Source organism: Anopheles stephensi, chromosome 2 (assembly GCF_013141755.1).
Source record: "Anopheles stephensi strain Indian chromosome 2, UCI_ANSTEP_V1.0, whole genome shotgun sequence".
Taxonomy (NCBI): Eukaryota; Metazoa; Arthropoda; class Insecta; order Diptera; family Culicidae; genus Anopheles; species Anopheles stephensi.
In genome coordinates, this window is record NC_050202.1 from 80,757,341 (window position 1) to 80,779,910 (window position 22,570).

Below are 22,570 nucleotides of genomic sequence, written 5' to 3' on the forward strand. Positions count from 1 at the left end.
CAGGTGAGATTTGAACCCCTTCAAGCTTCAACGGTCACTCTGGCAAACACACACCATCAACAGTCTGTGATATCTTTGCCTCACGCTTTGCCGCCACCTTTCATCCGGAGCTGAATGAGGCGGAGCAAATTGTTGATGCACTGTCACACACAGATGCCATGACTCCTCGCTTGCCTATCGTTGATGAGTCTTCAATACTAAAACGCTATTGACCGTCTCAAGCCATCGTTTGAGCCATCGCCCGCCTTCCATCCTTCCATTTCGCGACTCGTTTCTCCTGGGTACCTAACCTGCTAGCTGGAAAGTCTCACGGTTAGTTCCAGTTACCGCGGCATCACATCGCTTTGCGCCTGCGCTAAGGTTTTCGAGCTTGTTGTGAACGACGAACCTTCTTCTCGCTGCTGCCTCGAACTACCCTTCAGCACTACTCAACACGGATTCGTCCCCAAGCGCTTAACCACCACAAACTTGGTTGAATTTGTCAGCCAATGCCACGGGATATACACGGACATCAAAGCTGCCTTTGATAGTGTTGGATACGCCCGTCCAATTAACTAACTTGGATGCGTTCGTATCTCGCCGGCCGATCGTACCGCGTGAAAATGGGACCCCATTTGTCGCGTTGTATCGCTGCTTCTTCAGGGGTGCCTCAAGGGAGCAACCACGGACCGCTGCTGTTCGTCACTTTCATCAATGACGTACTGTTTGCTGATGATGCGAAGCTATTCCTGTCGATCCAAGACCGGTCCGACCAACTCCGCCTTCAAGCTACAACACTGTTCATTCCAATCCTGGTGTTCAGAGAATGGTCTTGAACTGTGTGTGTTGAGAAGTGAGCGCTGTCCTCTGCTATTCTGCTATTGTCCGCAAAAGCTGTTGCTAGGGATTTAGGAGTACTCCTCGATGAGAAACCGCGCTTCCACGAAACAGCTCGAACACGTCGTCACCAAGGGCAACCAGCTGAGATAGGCTTGCTTAAGCAAACTTACTCGCGACTTCACGGACCCACGGTCTCCATCAAGACGCTCTACTGCTCCCTGTGTTCGATCGGTACGCAGGAGTATGCCTCCATTGTATGGTGGCCATCCGCTGCTCGGCCCCTAGCCCGTTTGGAATCCGTGTCCAGCGCAACTTTCACCCGGTTCGCACTGCGCGCTTCTGGAGGGGGTCCAAGTGGGCTACGACGCTCGCGGTGCGCTTCCGGGTATCGATTCGCTGAACCAGCGCAACGCGCCCAGAGATTATTTCTTTGCGGGACTTTTGCCACTACCACTACCTCTCTGCGCTCAACTTACACGTCCCAACCAGGCCGCTTCGCCCAAGGACGCTGCTTGACGTAGAGGATCATCGAACCCGTTTTAGCAACCTTTGACCCCTTTAATTGTATCAGTAATCGTCACCAGCCGGACATGTCCGTCCTTGTCACTGTTAAGTGTCTGAGCAATTAGGCTTCAAGCGTGACCCTGCGTGGCTCGTTGAATTATAAAGACAATAAACAATTTGAACCCCGGGGTCCAGTAGGTATTTGTCCTCCTCAACCTCTCGTGATATTTTCGGATGTTTCTACCGTGGTTTAACTGCAGAAGCGAGAGAATATAAGCCCCGGATCACTCCGGAGGAAGCTGATGATAATAGGTCTCTCCTGTATGTTCCTATCACTCGCGGTATGTTCTAGCTAGTCGTACACGTCGGGCGTGCCATTGTTTGATAATTGCCTAAGTTTTATTTTTCCTTTCGCACAATGCCATACAATAATGATGCCTGGATAAATGTTGCGTCCATTTTGTTCCTATTTGGAATAAGTGTTTGCTTGCTTTCTTCTTCTCCTGTTTGTTACTGTATGCAAAAAGTGGATTTTAATTGTGTATTAGTGTGTGTCTGTGTGTGAGTGTGTTTGTATTGCGTTGTTTTCCCTAACCTACAATTGTTACCGAGTCTTTCGCGGGTGTGTGAAGGAGTGTCGGGGGTTGTATGCGGGTGGGTGGTGGTGCTTTTGTAATTTGCTACAAAACTAACATTTAAACCCATAACTTCCCACCGGAATGGGGTTGAAGAGAAAGGAGAAGTAATAATACAGACGGTGTTGTGTACTAGCTAAAGCGCTTCTCCTCCAAGCAGTTGCCCACACGCACACACATCGAGTGTATATGCTACTGTAAAGCATACAACCACAGGATGAACGTATACACAAAAGCTTGGATGTATGTGTTTGTTATGGAAGCGTGCGTCATTAATCTACTAACCGTAACTTAAGCTTTTTTGCCCCACCCCGATTACAAACGTTTACGATCACGAGAGAGTATTTCCATTCGGACGTCGTCCATTCGATGCTCGCTGTGGAAATGGCGTGCGTGTAATCCCAAACTTCCCCCTGCCCCACCACTCGACTCCGCTTCTCTTTCAACCCGCAAGCCGCTCGTGTCCTAAGTTCTAATTCAATTCAGAACAGCGCACGCCGCTCTTTTTTGCTGTGATGTGGGCTTCGTATTATAATAATGGGGTTTCAAAGCGAGCAGCGCCTTCTGCAAGGTTTTTACATTTACTTAAAGCATTCGTGCGTGAATTCAAAGCTCAACGGGGCAACAAAAACAGGAATGGCGTTCAGTCCTTTAGAGAATACTAAGATTGCTTAGTACCGATGGAGAAGATAGCCGATAGGGAAAAGGGTGACGAACAAAGTTGGACACATCTATGAGAACTGTAGTAGAAAGTAGGCGCATCGACGGACCGGGGACCACTAAAGAGGGAAGGCACCACATACCCCTTACCAAAAGGCGACTAATCATATCAAACTGCTCCGATCCTCCACACACGGTCACACCTCCTAATAACGCTCCTCTGAAATCTCCCACTAAGCCTCATACATTCCCGGGCGAGTTGGCCCAACTAACTCCCGCCACGCTCCCTTCCAATTTGCGTTGCCAATGCGTAGTCCAGTTTGGGTTGCAAAAAGGTAAAACTCACCTAATCGACCCGAAATCCCGAAATCAAGCAACACACCCGCGGGCATGATGTTCGCGTATGTTTCTGCACGGTCAGAACGATGGTGGACGGTGTCCCGTGGATGCAGCAACACTACCTCTAACAACGTTTGGTAACTTCTTCTACTCAGTTCACGCCCTTCGTCTCCAGCGGCGGCCACCACCACCACCACCACCATCAAGGCGCGCTCGTTCGTTGGCTGCGGTACTGCTTTTCTAGTAGAAGAAAACCCGATACTATCCAGTGGTGCCACCGGATGACGCGTTGGCCGATTTGCTGCCGCCGCCGAACGGGATCGGTGACATGACGCCCGACACGTTCGGTGGGGTCGGTGTTTTCACCGTTCGTATGCCGTCTCCTTCGCAGATGTACTTGCCTGCAGCGAAATGGAAACGGTCAATAATCGATCCACTTTTCACGCTTACGCTCCGCCAACTGTACCTGAGACGAAGCGGCGCTTGACAAGCGACAGCCGATAGCCGGCCCCGGCCAGCTCAAACTCGATCCCGGACAGGGTCGTACCTTCGCAGTTGAACTGCGTGGAAATGATGGCCGGTGTGGACGGGCCCGAACCTACCTCGAGCCGTGCCCGGAGCGTATCGACACCGCCGCTCTCGGAGTGTTGCGATATGTCGGTAAAGTTCCACACCAATCGATTCGATTCGCCTTGCCTGTGTTGGGAAGGAAAACCGATCATATAAGTCACTCGCATTGAAACGCGGATTGATGCGCACTGACCATGCGGAATGTGGTTTCGACTGAACATTCTTCACCCCACCGTCGACCGGCACCGAGATGGACACGTTCAGCAACGGGGACGGCTGGGCCATCGCGTGGCAGTTGTACTTGTAGTCGATCTTGATGTCCGTGTGCCGCTGCTCACACTTCCAGTAGGACACGAGCTGGAACGGGCAGGAGGAGGCGCCCGGTTTCGCCCTGATCTGGTACTTCAGGATGTCGACGTTGATGTGGGGCGCGTTCGGGTTCTGCTCGGACTGACGCCGCAGGGTGGCCGTCAGCACTGGCATGTTGAACTCGAGCGTCGTGCTGAAGCTGGTCGACTGTAGCCGATCGATCGTGATGAGCTGCTTGTTCGGCAGCACGTTCTCGAGATGCTGGAGATTCTTGATGCGGAAGCCGAGCTTCGCCGGGTTCGGATTGTTCGTCAGCACGTTCACAATACCGGCCGGGAACGATATCATCATGTCGCCCGACATTTTCACCTGGCACCGGGACTCGTCCGCACCTCTGAAAAAGGGGTCGAGATGGAAATTGTTTGATTGCTTTTCGCATAAAACCGAAACCATCAAAACGGAAAGAAGCATACTTGAAATAGGCGTGAATAATTTCGTGGAATGCAACGGCCAACGGAATCGTGTCCGACATGCCGATCGTCAACGGGGACGGACCACGGGACGATCCGATACCGACGCTCGGACTGCGGAACTCCAAACTGCCAACACTGTCTGCACGGGCGATCTGCGACGCCGGACTGACACGGTCGCGCGCGACTAGAAGCGAAGATAAACGAGATGAGCACAACGAATGCGCACTTGGTGCCGATGCCTTACCAGCCGCTTCCGATCTTCTGGAGGGTGGCCTCGGTATAGCGATACTGCTGCTGCCACCGGCGGATGTCGGTGTGGGAATCTGTCGCTGTGTAAGCTTCGTTAGGTTCGCCGATGCCGGTGCCGAGATGCTGATGTCGCCCACCTCCGAGAAGATATCACCCAGATCAGCGTACCGATTGCTGCAAGCAAGATGCATCGCGTTAGAAAACGGTTACGGATTTTAGCCAGCTTTCCCGCGTCCGACGGATACTCACTTCGAGCTGGTGGACATCGACAGGGTCGGACTTTGGAGTGGCGCGTACGGATGCACCGTGGTCGGTGTGGACGCGTTCGAAGCATTCGGACTAGTGAGGTGCGTGGTGTTACTGTTATTCAAAAGCGACGCATTCCCGACCGACATCTGCTGGTGCAACGCGTGTGCTTGTGAGGATTGCTGCTGCTGCTGCTGTTGGTGCTGCTGCTGGTGCAGTTGGTGCTGTTGATGGTGCTGCTGTTGCTGTTGCTGTTGGAAAATAGAGTGGTTTAATGACAGCAGATCATGGCTCGGTTTGCACCCGTTGCCACCATTATCGCCGAGCTGCTGCGACACGGATTTCGACCGTTTCATGCGCAACAGCCGGTCCTGGTGCTGCGGATCGAAGCTCGAACCGCGCCTTGCCTGATACGTTACGGGCGGACCACAACCGAACGGATTGAATGAATGGCGTGCATGAATAGCGTTTTTTTTTTCCAATCGGCCCAACCAGATACAGACGCACAACACGGTTTGGTTAGTGATGATGGTTTTGAGTGATGGATTAGAGGCATGGATGATCATCGAACCGACCCACAAAATTCGACAGCACAACACAGGGGACACAGACAGTAGTAGTAGTAGTAGTAGTAGTAGTAGTAGTGCGTGGATGAGGTATGTGTACAAAATGGATGAAAAGGGGGGAAAAAGAAGTAATCAAAGAATTGGGTTAGACATCTGATCAAAATTATGTGGATGTGAGGGAAGCGCTACACACACGGCGCTTCTATCGCACTCAGAAACCAAACAATACGACGCGCTAAAAATAATGATCAAATAAATAAAATCAAGGGAAATACTTCGAAGGGAAAAATCTGCCATTTTCGACCAGATATACTACTTCAATACCTAAATGAATCAACCCGACCAGGCCGTTTCGAATGAATAAAATCATACTAAAATCATACAATGAAAAGCATAAAGATGTTAAACATGCACACACTACTGATAGCTAGCTCTAAATACAATGATGCGTTTAAATCTCGCAACACTCTGTCGGACGATACACTAAATGCACACGTGAAGCCCGTAAGATTATTTCGCTAATGATGATCGCCAGTACCTACCGATGTTAAAATACCGATCGGAGATAGGGACAGATTTTCCACCGTGGCCCTCAGCTCGTCGACACTCGCCGAAATGGGCGCAGCGCCATTGTTAAGCGGTTTAATTTCGACGTGAATTTTCTTTTCCTCCCGTTCGTCTTCACTGTCACTGTCCGAGCTTGAGTAGAAATTATCTAGAACGGAAGAGGGAAGGACGGCATTACAGATACGCAAGACTCCGGTTGCAGCTAGCAGTAACGTATCGACTCCACCACTTACTGCTCTTTTCCGTGATCGTCGCACTGTCCCAGGTGGTTTCGCGCGGCTGTATACTGTAACCGTCCTCATCGACTTCGGGCGTCGCCGTCGGTGCGACATTCGATGCACTGATCGCGGAGGTGGTCTGCAGGTTGGTAGCGCTGCTGCCCGTATTCGCCGAATCTCCCTTGCTCTCACTGCAACCACAAAACAAAGGGGAGAGATTAAAGCGTACAACAAGACCGAAAATACCAAAGGTATCATCATTTAACAATCATTCTACATCCCCTTACCCATCCAAAATGTTCTCCTCTTTGGCACTGGAATTTTCCGTGGAATCTTTCTTCTTTTTGGCTTTCTTCGATTTGGCCTTCTCGCGCCGGCTGCGCAGAAACCCGGAGACTGCTTCGTACGCGGGCGGGTCGGTGTCAGTGGGCAAAAGCAAATGCAATTGATAACCCGGCAGCAGGTCAAAAGGAGAAAGGGAGGACACAGTTATTTGATTTTTGGTGCCAAACAGAAACTGTTCACGGCTAAAATTTGTACTTGGTTGGTTGGTTGGAAGGGGGCCAGACTAAAAGACTACCGATGCTTCGTGAATGTTTGGTGAAGAAAGGAAAATTTGTTTTATAAGGAAACATACAAAAAAGACCGAAATGAAATTTAAAAAAATACGATATGCTATAACAAATGAAATGTGGAAAGAAAAAAAAGGGAGAACCATAGGCCAAAAGGAAAAAAAGTAATTTAGTAACTAAAAGAGACGAAAGGTTATTGCAATTGCAAAAGCAACTGTTTTCCATTCTACCGTTTTCAGAATATAATTTTAAAAGGGTTCTCGGTAACAAAACAAATTTAAACATAAAACAGAATACAAACACATTGAAGAACAACATACTTGTTAAATGATTGTTCACACGGTTTTAGGCACGTCAGTTGTGTGAGTCAGTGTGAGTGACCAACCAACACACGTCAGTATATGGTGATCAGTATGAGGGAATGGGGAGCGGGAATCGCAAGGAAACGGGGAGGGGGTAAAATGAAATAATATCGTTTAATTGTAACAATGGAAAACAACAGAAACAACAAATCTTGCCACTAAAAAAAAAACAAAATAAAACAGCCAAACATCAGCAGCAAAATAAAAGCACGCACTAATCATGAACAACCGAACGCTAGAAGTTGTACTGACGAGTGGCGAATCATCTTAGCATAACACACTACCATTCGTCTAACACGGCTAGTAACTAATTTAAAAGCCACATCCTCACAAACACACAGCTACTACGCAAGGCGCATATCCCCTACACTTTGCTAGTTTGTCCGGTATTTTGCGGATCAAATTTTGCGTTGCTGACAAGCAGAGCGAGAGAGAGTGAGAGAGAGTGAGTGAGAGAGTACAGTACTTGTCTACTATGTATGGTTTCTTCCTGTCCGGTTCATCACTTTCGTGTGTTAGGGTCTCTCATATAATTACACATCAGTGGCACTCAACCGGATACTATCGTTATAAGTAGTGCTTGGTAGTGAGCTCGAGAGTTACCGCAATAAAATGAGCGCCCCGAGCGTGCTCTTCGGCCTCTTCGCCTGCAGTGAGTGCGGAGCTACTTCCATAGCCTACTCCACGCACTATGGATAACGTTTAAACTCTTAATCGATAAGCCTCTTTTTGTAATGCCGTAACATTACACGAACCACACAAAACGCACATGCGGCTACCAAATGAACCACCCTAACATGAATGGAAGGACGCACAACAGTGCGTGTGTTAGCGCTTGTACAAGCCAAAGAACGTGACCAAAGGTAATCGTTTCTAGCGGAAGTTGCGTGTGCGGGGGTCTTCCACGGTGACGTGCGCGTCTTAGCACGACATTTGCAAGATATTGAGTCCCTAAGTTTTTCGTTACGTCTTTGTCGTGCGTCGGATACAAAAACAACTTCTTCCCGCCCACTGCTGCAGTAAGGGTTAGGAAAAAAAAGGTGGTTAGAGAACAGAATGAACAGAGAGAAGCGTAGTAATTCATCCGAGGTGAAGGTAAGGCAGGTTAGAGTAGAGCAAGCGCCTAAATGGTGAGAAGAAAGCACTGCAGCAAGCAAGTAGCAGCGAAGCAAAGTTCTACAAATAAGTAACAGCTAGCTAAGCTAAATCAAATACATAAGAAACAATGTGTGCAATAATTGAACATAAATTTCGATTAAATGATAAATGATTTCGATCAAATGCATCCTTAATCCTACTCGTTACTTAAACATAGCTACGTTCACACTATTGCTGTTCAGAGAAAAGACCGAAGGCTGAAGAGCTGAAAGAGCTAAAGTATAGGAAACCAACCATCAACAACAAGTATTAGAACCAAAAAAAAAGAAGACAAAATCGTTTTGCTGTATTCAGGAGACAGAGAGAGAGAGAGAGAAGGAAATCAATGTCCAAACCGAGAACATGGGGAAAATCATGGGTCCAATTGTGATTTAAAATATTCAGTCTAATCACATCAATCCAAAACGATGCTAGTGGGAGAAATAAAACCGTAGAGAAAAATCATCAAATAAAGAAAAAAAAACCCAAAAACCGAATCAGGGAAGTACAGAAACAGAGAGAGAGAGAAAAAGAGAAAACACCACACCACGCTTGTACGATTTTCAAAAAGTGTATGAGATTTACATTTCGAGCCCCGCAGCAAAGGATTCCGTCCGATAAAGGAATTGCTGGCCGGTTGCTGCTGCTGCTGCTGCATCTGCGCCTGATGATCGGTGGCTCCACCGCTACTACCCGTGTCCGGATCATTCGGACTGGTCGGGGCAGAAACGGTAGCGCCACCGGTAGACGATACCGACGAATTCCGGCCGGCGGCATCCGATGCCGCATTACCTCCTCCGCCACCGTTGCGCCGTCCGCCAGCACTCGTGGTCGACTCCCGGCTATCGCGACTATCGCGGCTTCCTGCATTGCCACTCGATTGGAGCGAGGAATAAGGTGAACCATACCGAACCGCCGCCGCCCAGCGAAGCAATTATACATGTACGCGTGTGAAAACGGATGGATCGTTCAATTGGCGTGTAGTGGGGGGGGGGGGGGAGGGAATGAGATGTCGTTTTGTACAAAACATGTGGGGGGGGGGACGGGGAGGTGTTTGGGAAGCGCACAGGATTAAAATGGAAAGAGACAAAAAAAGGTCATAAGAAAAATTGGATTTTGGTTCGAGTAGTTTCTTGCGCGGTCGAGAGTCAACCGGTCTGACCAGGATAAAACAAGTAGTAAAGCCAATAGAATCATACCATACCAGGGAGAAGAGAAAATTTGGTTGAGTAGTGAAAGAGAGAGAGAGAGCGTGTGTGTGTGTGGAGGATTATAAAGAAAACATAACCACCAAAGATCGAAATCCTTTCGCTGTTCAGCTATAGAATGTGCCAAATGTGTTTTATACAAAGAAGAGCGCGTAATTCATACTGTTCTACACTAATTTGTTAAAAGATTTTAATAGTAGATTTGCTGGCAAAGTGTCCTAATTCCATAAAATCTCCTTCTCCAGAAACTCCCCTAACTTCAGTTGTACGCCATAGAAATTGCAGTTTCCGGGAACGCCTTCTACAACAGCAAGTCGCTCGTTCCTTCAGCTAGAGCATCATGCGCTCATTGTCTTAAAAGACAACAAAAAACCCTTCTATTACAACCCTAAATTTGCCAACTAACACCTTGCCAGACTTCCCTGCCAGAAGGATAATGAGGATGGAACACTTCCCTCTTCCCGACTGCGCTAGAAGCGAACGAAAATGATGCTCCAAAAATAGTGAAAATGACATCATTTGCGGATGTATTCCGCCAACGAGTAGCGGCGAGATAATAGAACTGGGCATACACTTCGGGGGGAGGTTTGGGCAGATAGAGCAATTACTGCAAGATGGGCGTCATTCCCTTCCGGCTAATAGCACGTTTATACACACTTCTGCAAGCAAGCGTACCAACGACAGGGGAAGGAAAGTGTTGCATACCGTTACCGTAACTAACTATTTAGCGCTTTGATGTAAAAAAACTGCGATAAAACTATGCTAAAATGAATTTTAAGCCTTACGAAGGAGTTAAATCGAACAATGAACCTATCGTGGTCTTTACCGAAGGCGCACAATCCAAACCCCGAAAAGCCCTACATCGAACAGGAACGTGAAGGAAAGCCCCAAAACATGGATAGCCGAACTGAATGGAATGGTGCAAGGATAATAAAGTGTAAATAGGAAAAGAGAATAGAAAGCGAAAAGCAGTAGTTTTGTGGTGCTTAGTAAATGAAACCAAAACCCCCATCTAAGCGAACAGGCGAAGAGGATATAGTGAAATAGATACAAATAATAACTAACACTACGTTACAAATTGAAAAGGCATGTTTGAGAGAGAATATGTGGAGAGAAAAAAAAAGAACACCAGAGCCAACCCAACAGAAAACAACCAAAACATAAGAAAGGTAACTAATCTATACCAAATAAAAAGGGAAAGAGAGGTAGGAAAAACAGTTCCAAACCAGAAGGAATCAAACTAGAAATGTAGGAAAACCGAACGGCAAAAAAGGTTGTAAGAAGGAGGAAAAACAAGTCATGTTTGTGTAAGTGTATAGTTCGGTGTAATAGATGGAAAGATAGAAAGTGTTCGCCAATGGCGCGAATGTGAAAATCGAGAAGATAAAATTACCCTGGGAGTTAGACATGAAGAGATTGAGAAGGGAAGTAGTGCGGCGGGAAGATTTTTGTTGTTGTTGTTGTGATGGTGGCGACACCGGCTGTTGCTGCTGCTGCTGCTGCTGCTGATCTTGCTGATGCTGTAAAGATTCTTGCTGTTGCTGTGCCTGCTGTTTCATTAGCGGCGATTGTTGTTTGCCGCTGCCACCATTGTTGTGACCGTTAGGGGCTACTAGGTTGGGCGGGTGGTATGGTGGCTGATTGTGATTAGTGGAGGGATTGGTACTATGGTGATGCTTGAAGGAAAACAGTTCGCCGTAGAATGGTTTACTTGAGTGTTTGCCCGTACTTTGTGCGGATCCGGAAACGCTACTTTCGCTCAACGCCGATGGCACCGGCGACATGGCGCGCAACGACATTGGATGCTGCTGCTGCTGCTGGGTGGGAAGATCCAATCCATCGTACCGGAGTCCGCCGCCCACCGAGTTGGAAGTGGGTGAGGTGGACAGATTGACCGGCGAGTTCGTTGGGACGGCTGCGGTCGAGCTCGAGCTGAACCACGATCGGAGATGGCTGCTGCCTTCCTTCTTGCCGGCCGCTGTCGTCGACGTGCCGATAATGTTGATCGGTTGTGAGGCGCTGGTAGCGGACAGGGTCGGTGATTCGAGCAACCCGCCGGCCAGTGAGGATGGGGCGGGCGAGATACTGCCACCCGGTCCGCCGGACGACGTGTTTACTAGCAGCTGGTGGCTATTACTGCCACCCGCACCGGTGGAAGCATTCCCGGTGCCACTTTCAAAATCAAGCTCAATTAGCTCTAGGGAAAGAAGAAGAGTTTTAATGGTGTATATGCTACATGAACGACGCATCCCCTCCCCGCAAGCCGTTTACACCCCCCCGTCCCAACCGGGAGGAAGGAATAGAATGAAAGTGAAGTGAGAATCGCATGAACAAGACAAAACACAACACTGTACTCTGCACACGCACGAGGATATATACCGGGATACACACGCACTTAGTGCGCGGAAGAGTAGGGAAAGATTCGGAAAACGACGACGCAAAACGCCCCTTACACACTACGCGGAACCTGGGGGTCCCACACACACACCAACGGTACGAATGATAACACAAACAACCAACAGCGCCTCGGCAAAGTATTGATGACGCCAGGAGATTAACAAAGAAAAAAGGATAATCGTGAATCATGCATGCAATTATGCCTTACACGGTTGAACGCTGTCTAATATCGGGCCAGCAGGAAGGTTGTGTCAATCAAACGTCGAACGAAACGAAACTGTTTTTACCAACAAAAAAAGAGGCTCACTTATAAGCATGAAATTAGCTTATACTTAGCAAAGAAAAACATACGAGATACGCTAGACTACCCAAACAGTAAGCTTATAGTGGCTATTGCGGACCATCTTAATGTATCAAAGCTACAAAATCAATCGCAAAAATAATATGGAAAATATTAACTTCAAATTAAAATCACGTAACGGAAAAATGAGCTCATGCATTTAAAAATTAAACAAAAAACACACACACAAACACACACAAGAATCATGCGCAAAAAAACACGACACATAAAATTGTGATCGAAAGAACACAAAGACGAAGAAAAAACACAATCAAATTTAAAAAAAATAATTACAATAAATTGTTTCTGCATGTAATAACTAGGGACTGTCTAGATGTACACTGTTCACACGCCCTGCCCAGGAGGACTCCCAGGGGTAAGTAAAATGTGTAATGTCCAGCGCAACACACGCTCTGTTGTGTGCCTTTTGCGGTGGACCGGGAACGGGAGGAATCTTGGCACGCGGAGCACTTACCTGGTTTCTCCAGCCCGGTGTACTTGTTGAGCACGAACTGCTCCAGCAGCTTGTCCACGGTTAGCTCTAGAAATTGACGCTTCAAATCAGAATGGACCTGCGCGGTGGAGTGGAGTAGGGTGTAATGTTACAATCGTTTCAAACACACCCTCGGGCAACAGTCTACGACCACCGTACCTGTCCGACCAGATCGAAATTGTTCTGCACGATGTCCATGTACGAGGAGAGGAACTCTTTCATTTGCTTCAGGTGTGCTTCTTCCATTTCTTGAAAACGCTACAACACAACGAAATTTGATTAATCTTAGCAACCGGGTGTCGTTGCATCTACGGAGAGCGCGCGCGGGCTGACTCATATAATGCTGTGACTCCCCATTACTCACCCTACACGTTATTGTCATTTTCTTCTCAAACTCCTGCTTGATTATGTTGTGTTTCTCCACCAGCGCCTTGTAGTCGTCCTGATGCTTCCGCAGCTTGGCCTCCGACTTTTCGATCTCCTTCGTCGAGTTGTCCTTCCGTGCCTTCTCCACCTCCTGCAGCCGGGCATTGTGGATGTCCTTTGCCTTTGAGACGGCCGTTGTCGATTCCTTCATTGCCTGTTGCAACCAAAAAAAAAAAACGCCATTCTGTATTCTATCCAGGCATGGGTGGTGTGGCATTTCCCCCGCTCGCCTGTACCCACCTGCACCGCATCCTGCGTGCCCGATTCTTCCTCCTTGACCGATTTGTGCTTCTTGTGCAGATCCTCCGCGTACTTGGTGACGTTCTTGACCAGCTCCGTCAGCTTCTGCACCTTCTGGGCGTGCAGCTCCGACAGCCGCTCGGTCGTGGACTTGAGGATGATCCAGAGCGGCGAGAAGGTGCCGCCGCCGCTCGAGCCCGCCTTGTTCGCCAGCTTCGTCAGCAGCTTCGAGTTGTACTCCTCGAGATTCGCGCGCTCGCGGAAGTACTCCGCCAGCTCTTTCGTCGCCGACAGGCCATACTTCATATTTTGGTACAGCACCTCGTAGCCATTGTTTTTCTCGCCCTGCAGAAGGATGTGCAAAATTATGAGATTATGAAATTAAGATAGCAAGAAGATTCCTTCGTTCGATCGACAGGATTCTTCCACCTTCCACATTAAAGGATGATGTTGCACTTAGCGAATGTACTAAATGTAGACAGACGCCAGCTATTATGGGTTGTGCATTAAAAACGCCATTGCCTCGCTGTGGCTGTTTGGTGGCCATATGTGTTGCTCTTTGGAAGGAAAACTCCTGCTTCACCACTACCTTGTACGGGGGAGTTTATTTTACCACACCAGCAAGCCAACAAAAACAAAACCTTCGTAACAAATTATCGTTTCGGAATGTGGTGGAAATTCTCGACCCATATTTATGTGCTAGAGAAACCAGAAGCGCTGCAGATGGTGATGCTGTCCAGAAATAGGTTTCTGTTCCAGAATGAAGCAGTGTAACCCAGCCAGCCGTCCGCGCAAAAAGGGGAAACAGGGAAAACCATTTATCTTTTAGCCACACACGCCAAAGTTATCAAGCAATTAAGGAACATGATATTTTAAAAACCATACCAACCAACCTCTCTAAAATTGCGTTGAACAGTTGAAAACAACACATCTGAATGTTGCAAAGATCAGAGTTCGCTTGTTCCTTGACCGTCCAACCCGCTGTAAGCTTAAATTGAGTTAAATCAAATTATTTTGATCGTCGGTGCCAGTCAGTCGGAGCACGACGACAATTGAAAGAATATCGCCTTCGGGCCATTTTTGTTCCCGTGAGATCGCTGGAGTGTTTGCGAAAAGGGGGGAGGCCATACCCTTTCCCCATCAGTCTCAACATGCAGAACAAGACACAAGACTATGCGACAGAAGAGTCACTGACATTGCAACTAGTTTTGGTCTGGCGGGCACCACATCAGACGATGCTGGTGGGGTCAGGTGTGATATTGCCACTGGTTCATTCATCGGAACCGGTTCCAGCGTGCATTTTGCAAACATGGTCATGATTTATGATGAGAAAACCCATCGATGGAAAAGCGAGTGTACCATGCGGTAGTAACGTGTTTAAAAACGTGTCCATTTTCCCACGAGCCCCCCTGTGAGTTACAGTACATTTTTCCTCCAGTTTTTTTTGGTATTGAACAGTTAATACCGCCCCCTGGTACACTATCGAAAGCCATGACACGTTTCCTCGTCTTGTTTCGAACGGCACATCGTCACAGTGACTCCCTTTGGAGTCCTTCATTGTCCATTTTTATGGCTTCGACGTGAAAAACAGTGGCCCCATCATCTTGGGAGCAAAAAAGGGACACAGATGATTGTACTGCGACTCCTACGCACCGTGCGGAGCTTCGTTACGTACCGAGCTGGACGTATCCCTAGGGTAGGGCGATCGGTACCGGCCTCAACGAACTGCACGGTGTCGGGAGATATTTTTAGCTTGCCGGCCATAATAAAACAGAACACACCAGCGGAACGTTAATGGCGGTGATAGCAAGACGGGTAATCGGGTCGAGCGGAGGAAGGACACGAATCAAAATTAATGATTACTGGGCGAGTTGGTGATTAGTTTTTCTTCCGCGCAGCTGGAAACCGTTGCTACAAAACGATCCTGCTCAACTCAATACATTAAATACACTGTTGCATTCAACTACAACTTCACAATCCCTCCTAAAACCCTCATCTGTTTCGCGGAATAGTTTCTGTCCAGTCTGGAACCAGTCTCATTTTTTCAAACCGATTTGCGTCACGTCAGTAATACAAAAGGATACATTTATGATATACCCTACCCGGGCTGCATGACGATTGGCGACATCTTTACCATTACCGTCACCACCTTTCAGTAAACTGCCCGTCCGCCCATCCGCCAGGTCATGCCGTTTTGTGTCATGGAATGCGCCACACATCCACACCATCCTGCTAGTTTAATGAGGATGATGTTTCAAAGCTGTGCTCAAATTAGTTTCACTTCCAGCGGGTGAAGGGAACACAGCGTTTTGAATTAATTTATCGTGTCTATCGCGTAAAGGGCACCGGTCGTCAGTTGATGATCGTGCTAAATGCGGTAATTGTTATCCGAAACGGAATCATCCGGTACGGTACACGATAGGGAGGCTTTTATGTCTGTGCAAACGGAATTATATGCTTTGGTGATCTAATACTGGGTTGTTGGTGGTGCTAAATTACCTTGGACATTTATTTTTCTTCTCAATTTTCAAATATATTTACAGGATTAGATCCTAAGAACGCAACTGACGGACTTTCCGTATGAATTTAAGAAAAAGACTTGGAAGGACTTCTACTTAAGATAACTCAATATATTTGGGTTGATTCCTAGTTCATTCAAGAAGTATTCAACAAAAGTAATGCCACCCTTTGCCGGACGACCTTCAGTTAGCTGAAACCTTTTGCTCCTTCCAGGGGGCTTGATGATTAGGTGCTACTTCGACTGTACTCCAGAACGTTGAGATTTTAGGCAAACAATCTCTACAGGTCGATACTGAGGTTAGTTAAGAGTCGCTTCGATCTACGAGGCAACGAGCTCACGTCGAAAGGATATTTTGCAAAGGCGCCAACCCATCACTAAAGTGATTTAGATTTAAAATAATCGGACCAAAAACGGGCGGTCCGGTGGCCGAGGTGACATCGGCGCCAGTCTTCACACGGCACGGACGGGGTTAAAATCCCATCCAGACCGCCTCCCCTGGCGGTCTTCTTTTGCTGACTACTTTTCTTCGGGTAAAATTAAGTCACAGAAAGCCAGAAATGGCAGGCCGAGACCTCTCGAGGTTGTAGTGCCAAAGAAGACGAAGAAGAACCAAAAACGCATACAAAGCTTTTGATAAAATCTTTATCATATTCATTGCAGCTTAAGCAAGCAGATTTGTCCCAGCGCGTTTTATCGGACCAAACCGCAATTAAAACCAAGTCCAAGAAAGGATGTTCAAATGCCTTGAAATGTGTATTTTTCTTCCACGACATGCAGTCAACCCGGAAAAAGGGAAAACCTAGTGACTCATCGGAAAATGTCCCCCATAGCCATTGTTCCAACGCGACCACGCACACACACACACACACACTCATACGATAAAGAAACCCCACAAGAAAATTCCCTTCCGTAAGTGATTGGAACACCGCACGCTATGAAGTGGTGTTAGTGGTGAGGGCTTCCTGTACGTCCCATCATCATGTTATGATCAATTTCTGTCTTTCATCGCACTCAGCAGAAAACCGTTTTGCTCGCAAGTGCACGAACCGTATCGTAACGGACATGACGGGAGGGTTGGTGTGCTGAGTACGTCAGCTGACTTCAGCCGGGGTGTTTTCATTCAATCCTCCCACAACCAGGCGCAATGTTAAAGAATAAGGGAACGGGGGTTTTCGAATCGTGCAGCCTATAAACCGTGTTTAAAAATAATAAATTACTATTTGTCCTGAGTGTGTGAAACTCTCCACTTTGCCGATGGTTTTAATCTTCCAATTCCTAAACAATGTGTTTTACCTCCATTGCCATCTCTCCAATCGACCTGCAGTCTACCATGCAAGAGACGTGAGACGATGGCTTAAAACGCAATGGGGCCACGTGGGGGCCACTTGAGCAATTTTATCTTCCACCCTCAACCGGTGTGCGCGGGTGCGAGCTCGCCCAGCGCATGATAATTCCATTCAGCATCAGCTGAGCTTCTTACGGGCGTAACGGTGAGAGGATAAAGACGGACGGGAGAGCTAAGTGTCGTGTGCTGTCCGTTGTCTTACCACGGGTGCGCGTGAAATAAAAAAAAAAAGGTCCAACAACAATCGCAAGCCAACGGCAAACACCGGAACGTAATGTGAGTATGGGCGTCGGCCCGGTCCCGCATCACGGTCACGTTGCGTCATCGTTATGCGGTATACTGTTGAGATTCTGTTTACACCTTCGCCAGTTAACACACCGTAAGTTTTCATCTTCCGCCCCGCGAACTGCAAAGAGTTCTAAATTAATAAATTATCGTCTATTTTTATTGCTCCTTTGGGACAATATTTTTGTACCGCGTAGACTCCAAAAATGTTATCATTCCTGCAGGAGGATAGAGCTCTGCTGCTTATACTTCACAAAACTACACTTCAAGACCACGAGTTGAGAGGCAGCAGCAGCGCGTCCGATAACAATTTCAGTGCAGCAGGAAATGCGTGTCAATCTTTATGGCAAACGAAAGGCAACAGCGTGTCGAGGGAGTTCAAGTTCGACGCACAGATAAACGATTTGTGTCCCAGAACCCCCCAAGTAAGCAATGGCAGCTGTCAAGGCTTCTTTAGGAAAGCGGCCTAAAGAACATACCGCGTTATCAGCATCAGAAAAGAAAGGAAATCGTAAGTCTTTAAAGCAACGTTCACATGTGTTAAAAATGGTGATAAACCACGGCCACAAAACAAGCCAGACAGTTTTCGAAAAACAAGATGCACATTAAAAGGATGTGCATTAAAAGGATAATTAAAGTCTTGCACGCGTCTCTTTCCGGCAAGATAGCTTACGTTAAACTGCGATCCAAATGAATCATTAAGATATGCCAATTTGCCAGCGTACGATAACAATTAGCAATAAACGGGATTTAAGTGGATTAAAACATATCCCCCCCGCAACATCCTTTCCCTATTAGCGCGACTAGCCTACTTTGTTCAACTCTATACTTACCCAGAAATAGTCGTTGAAGTCGACCGTCATTTTGCCTCCGGACCGATGCAATGGATGTCCTCAAAAGCAAACTTTCACTCCTAAATTGCACGACTGCAATTATCCTGCCACTCGCCGCTTCCTTCCAGTTACGACGGTTGCTGCTTCGCTTCGCACTACCCACAATCGCACAACAAACAACCACCCAACACAACACACCGCCTTCACTTCCGTGATCCCGCGGGGGGGGGGGGGGGGGTTCGTTATTCTTCGCTCACCGACGCGAACTGTAGAACATAACAACGTCGCGCACCTTTCGCGTAACACTTGCACCGCGCCTACGTCTGCCTACTACTACCGTACCACGATGGGACGCATCTTCGCTGTATCACCACGGCCGATGGGTCCGATTGACGTGTGCCAGAGGTTGGCCTCATTACACCGGTCTTCCCCGAAAGAACACACGTTGGCTGTGGGCCAGCCGTCGCCGCAACCACCTAAATGGCACACCCGACGAAGGATAATGCTGGTAGACACGGAAAGTGTTCCTCGGTTTGTGTCTGGACGCCCACCATTCATACACTAGCTACTAAATCGCCGGTTGGTCCTGTTGGCGGGAACGTTCAGACTAATTTCCGACACTCGCTTTGCTTCGCTTTCATAATGCTCACAGATTAGTTCCGGACCGTGGGTTCGCAGCCGAGAGTCGAGCATAAAATTGTTTCCTTTTTAGGTGTCACTTTTCATGGCTAAAAAGAGAATTGTTTGGTTCCGTTAATAATTAGAATTCATCCTTCTCAGGAAAGTAGTGGCATATGGCTGTGAGCTGGGAACAATTAATAAAATATCGTAAGGAAAGTTACGAAAAGCTCATCCACAGTGATATAAGCATAACAAAATAAGTTAAGCGTATCATCTTCGACAGAGGCAAAAAACATTAACCTCCCTAAACCGTCTAGAAGAGCAAAAAGAGTAGCTTCCTATCAGTTGCGCTGTGTTGCCTTAGTGCCCCGGACCATGCTGGGGACGTGTGTGTCAATCTGTTGACCCGTTTTATCCACGTGTCTTGTGTGCGGGCACCCTTAAAATAATGTGCACAAAAAGGCACACGCAACTGCTGCTGCGGCCTAAAGGAAGGCCAAATTCGTCCAAACACACACACACACACACACCGCACCACCTACCGAACCCGGTAGTGGTTTGATAGGAAAATAGCGTCAGGTACCAGCGTTCGGACCAGCAGTCCAACGCGGCTGATGCGTGCCGTATCACTAGTCGGCGGGAATTTTGCTGCCCATCCAGCGACAATCGCATTGCTCAAGCTGGCCAGAAGTATAAAACTACCCTGGCACCGTACCGGTCAGTACAGTAGGTCGAGCTGCTTCATTCCAGGATAATTCGGTGCGCGCACGTCTCCCGTCTTCGAGCAGCAGACACACACACATACACGCGGGAAAATGGGCAAATCGTTTGTGAGCGTCGCGTTGGCCGCCAGTGTTTTGGTGGCCTGTGTCGGTGCTTTCCACATGCCGCCACTACATCCGCACAAGTGCGGCCACAAGGTGCACCCGGTTTCGGTGGTGCAGCATCATCCGGTCGTACCGCTGGTGCATCATCCCGTCGTGCAGCATCATCCCGAGCCCGTGGCCGTACCGGTGGAGGTGGTAAAACACACCAGCGCCAGCTTCCGGCCCGCCTCCTTCCTCGAGCTGCTCGAGATCGTGCTCGATTGTTTCAACACGCTGCGCATACCGCTGCAACGGTTCCCCTCGTACATGTCCGGCATCTTCCCGGACGACCCGGAAACCAAGTGCTTCTTGCGCTGCGTTGCCATCAAGCTCGGCGTCTACTGCGATGAGGCGGGTGCCGATCTCGACCGTCACTGTGTGCAGTTCGGGCTGGGCGAGTGTTGCGAGAACTTTGCCAACCGGCATCTGGTCTGCCTGCAGCAGAACTCTATCCCCTGCCCGGATCGGTGCACGGCTGCCTACAAGCAGGAGCTGTGCTTCCAGGAACCGATCGCCAAGTATCTGGACTACCACTTCCACGAGCTGGTGGGACTGTTGCATCAGGCCAAGTGCAGCCACGATCTGAAAATGCTGCACCCTTAAAACCATCCTTCCAATGGAAAGCGCGTCGTCTCGCGATCGCTCTGCTTCCTTCCCGAGGTTGCTCCCGGAACAAAAAACAAAGCTAATAAAAATCAATAGCACAAAATATCGCTCATTATTCGCTGCCTTCCTAACTCCGTGCACAACCAACCGTATGTTCATTTGTACGGTAGGAACATTCTGCTCGCTCGCTCGCTTTGCCGTGCCAGTCTAGAACGAGTGAAGCACTGGCGTACAGCAAAGTGTACGTGAACAGAAAAAAGACATCCCCGATATGGCTTCACCATGCTATTTTCGAACCATTTAAATAGTGCGGAAAATAAGGCATGTTTTTATTTCACAACTGATGACACAACAAAACATAAACAAAACCTACACATTTGACGTTCAATGTGCAATCGCAGTAGGTTGCGTGTGGTTGGCAATAAAAACACAACCTTCAAGCAGACAACTAAACTAAGCGAAATTTACAGTAGCCAAAATACTATGGCAATGTTGGTTTTGGCGTTGGAGAATTGATTTTTTACGATCATTTTCTTTTCAATTAATAACTGCAGAGTCTTTAGGCAAGATCAACGAGAAGTCACACCACCGGAAGTGTACTACGGTAAGGTAGGCCATAGAACAACAACGACACCTTTCACCCGCTGATACACGTAACCCAATCGTGAACTATCGTGAATTAACAGAAAATGTGCTAAAAACACGGGAACTACAAACGTAAGCACAAGGTTAACACTTTTCCTCCAGCGATTCGATTTTGGTGGTTGGCTTTTCTTCGCCTTTTGCACGCTGGTACCGTTGCAGCACGATATTTTACACCCATTTGCACATACGAATCACACCAATCACACATACAAGCACGCACACACACACAGTCATACACTTTCGTGACTGCCGATTTTCCTATGCATTAGGTATTCATATTTTTAAAAACACACACACACACAAACCCCCGGTTACACAACCTGCCGTGCCATTGTCGCGTTCCTTCGCGTCATAGCCTTGCACTTTGCTGCAAGCTTTGCTTTGGTAGGGATGGTGGCGAGGCGAGCCAGTTCCGCCCCATTACGGTTATTGTGCAGCTCTTCTCTCGAACGAGTCACCCTTCCCTCGCGCATCCTCCTTCTTTCGTTCGCTTGCTCCACCCGCTTCCACTACCACTAATGAAACACAACCGGATAATGGGGTCGGGCTCCAAATCAATAAAGCATCGAGCGAATTCGTCCGCTGCGTCGGTCGACCGTTGAACTTTTTTGTTGATTCTATCGGACTTGTAACAGAGCCGGTATTGCACACACACACACACTCACGCACGCATACACGAGACAGGTCACAGACAAAGATTGCACGGTTTTCTTCTGCTGGAAAAGCAATTCCGAACAGCTTGTTCGGCACTGCCGATCACATCCGGGAATGCCGGAGTAGCGCCACTTTATCGCTATCGCGGGGCCAATGGACGCACACAAGCTCACTCTAAACGGGGCCCTTTTCCCACTGTTACCCCCTTGTGGTAAGGCACACGAAATGGTACGCTTTCCTACGAGCTTGCACCATTCTTGCGTCGGGGAGACCACTGAAGCATGAGAAAAAACACTCTCGTCAGCCAGTGGCACGGTATTTTCGGTCGCCATTTGCTATCACTCGCTCGCTTCCAGAGCTACGACGCCACCATCTCGGCCACTGCCTCTGAAAATATGTGGGCGTATCGCTGGTTTTTTGCGCTGTGGCAGGAAGACACACTTACACCCGTCCCAACATCACCACTTGCTATCCGTGCGTATTTTCGATGCGGCTGGAGAACGTCGGGAGAATGCTAATCAACTGCAGAAGCTGTACTTGCTTACTCGCGCTAACACTGGCTGGCTGGTTGGGTGAGGTGTGTTTTGTGCTACGTCGTTTGGCTGCATACACCGCCCAGCACAGCACCGGAAGCGGTCAATAATGAGCCGCACCAGGGGCGTTATCACTTCACCCGCCCGAGTGCTCACGTTGGCCAAGGGTTTTGGCCAACTTTCTTGCCTGTTTTGCGGCCGACAACAGCGAACAGAAACAAACGCAAAAAACCAAACGGGACCAGAGAATACGGCGACGGAATGAAGGAATTTGCTGTCAAAGCTTCCTCTTCTTGTTTTGCAAGTGTTTGCAAGACAGAACCTGACAACA

The 22,570-nt window shown here is 48.2% G+C and overlaps 2 protein-coding genes across 9 annotated transcripts; one reads left to right on the plus strand and one right to left on the minus strand.

The window, feature by feature from the left end:
- Positions 1-1,695: 1,695 nt before the first annotated feature.
- Positions 1,696-22,534, minus strand: LOC118505506 (F-BAR domain only protein 2). Of its 8 annotated transcripts, XM_036041387.1 has the most exons (16): positions 22,152-22,533; positions 18,315-19,042; positions 13,331-13,675; positions 13,029-13,244; positions 12,824-12,922; positions 12,647-12,743; positions 11,146-11,631; positions 6,443-6,551; positions 6,171-6,346; positions 5,913-6,085; positions 4,808-5,055; positions 4,554-4,732; positions 4,310-4,493; positions 3,721-4,230; positions 3,424-3,653; positions 1,696-3,358 (listed from the first exon to the last, which is right to left on the minus strand). In XM_036041387.1, the coding sequence occupies exons 2-16, from the start codon at positions 18,342-18,344 to the stop codon at positions 3,219-3,221; spliced, it is 3,222 nt and encodes a 1,073-aa protein (XP_035897280.1). In that variant the 5' UTR covers positions 18,345-19,042; positions 22,152-22,533; the 3' UTR covers positions 1,696-3,218. The 8 variants fall into 8 exon arrangements, with proteins under 8 accessions (XP_035897280.1, XP_035897277.1, XP_035897279.1 ...); XM_036041384.1 differs by having other exon boundaries at positions 4,310-4,732; positions 22,252-22,534; XM_036041386.1 differs by having other exon boundaries at positions 4,310-4,732; positions 11,164-11,631; positions 22,152-22,534.
- LOC118505522 lies at positions 19,294-20,854 on the plus strand. Its single transcript, XM_036041433.1, has one exon. It carries the CDS (start codon positions 19,751-19,753, stop codon positions 20,402-20,404), a length of 654 nt encoding a protein of 217 aa, XP_035897326.1. The 5' UTR covers positions 19,294-19,750; the 3' UTR covers positions 20,405-20,854.
- Positions 22,535-22,570: the final 36 nt, after the last annotated feature.

Excerpts from the sequence above, each read along its gene's own strand:
- LOC118505506 (XM_036041384.1), bottom strand. The coding sequence starts at position 18,344 with ATGACGGTCGACTTCAACGACTATTTCTGG. Across the intron at positions 12,923-13,028 it reads AAATGACAATAACGTGTAGG|CGTTTTCAAGAAATGGAAGA; the intron begins GTGAGTAATGGG and ends GTTGTGTTGTAG. Across the intron at positions 5,056-5,912 it reads CGATCGGTATTTTAACATCG|CAACAGCAACAGCAGCACCA; the intron begins GTAGGTACTGGC and ends ATTTTCCAACAG.
- LOC118505522 (XM_036041433.1), top strand. The coding sequence starts at position 19,751 with ATGGGCAAATCGTTTGTGAGCGTCGCGTTGGCCGCCAGTGTTTTGGTG.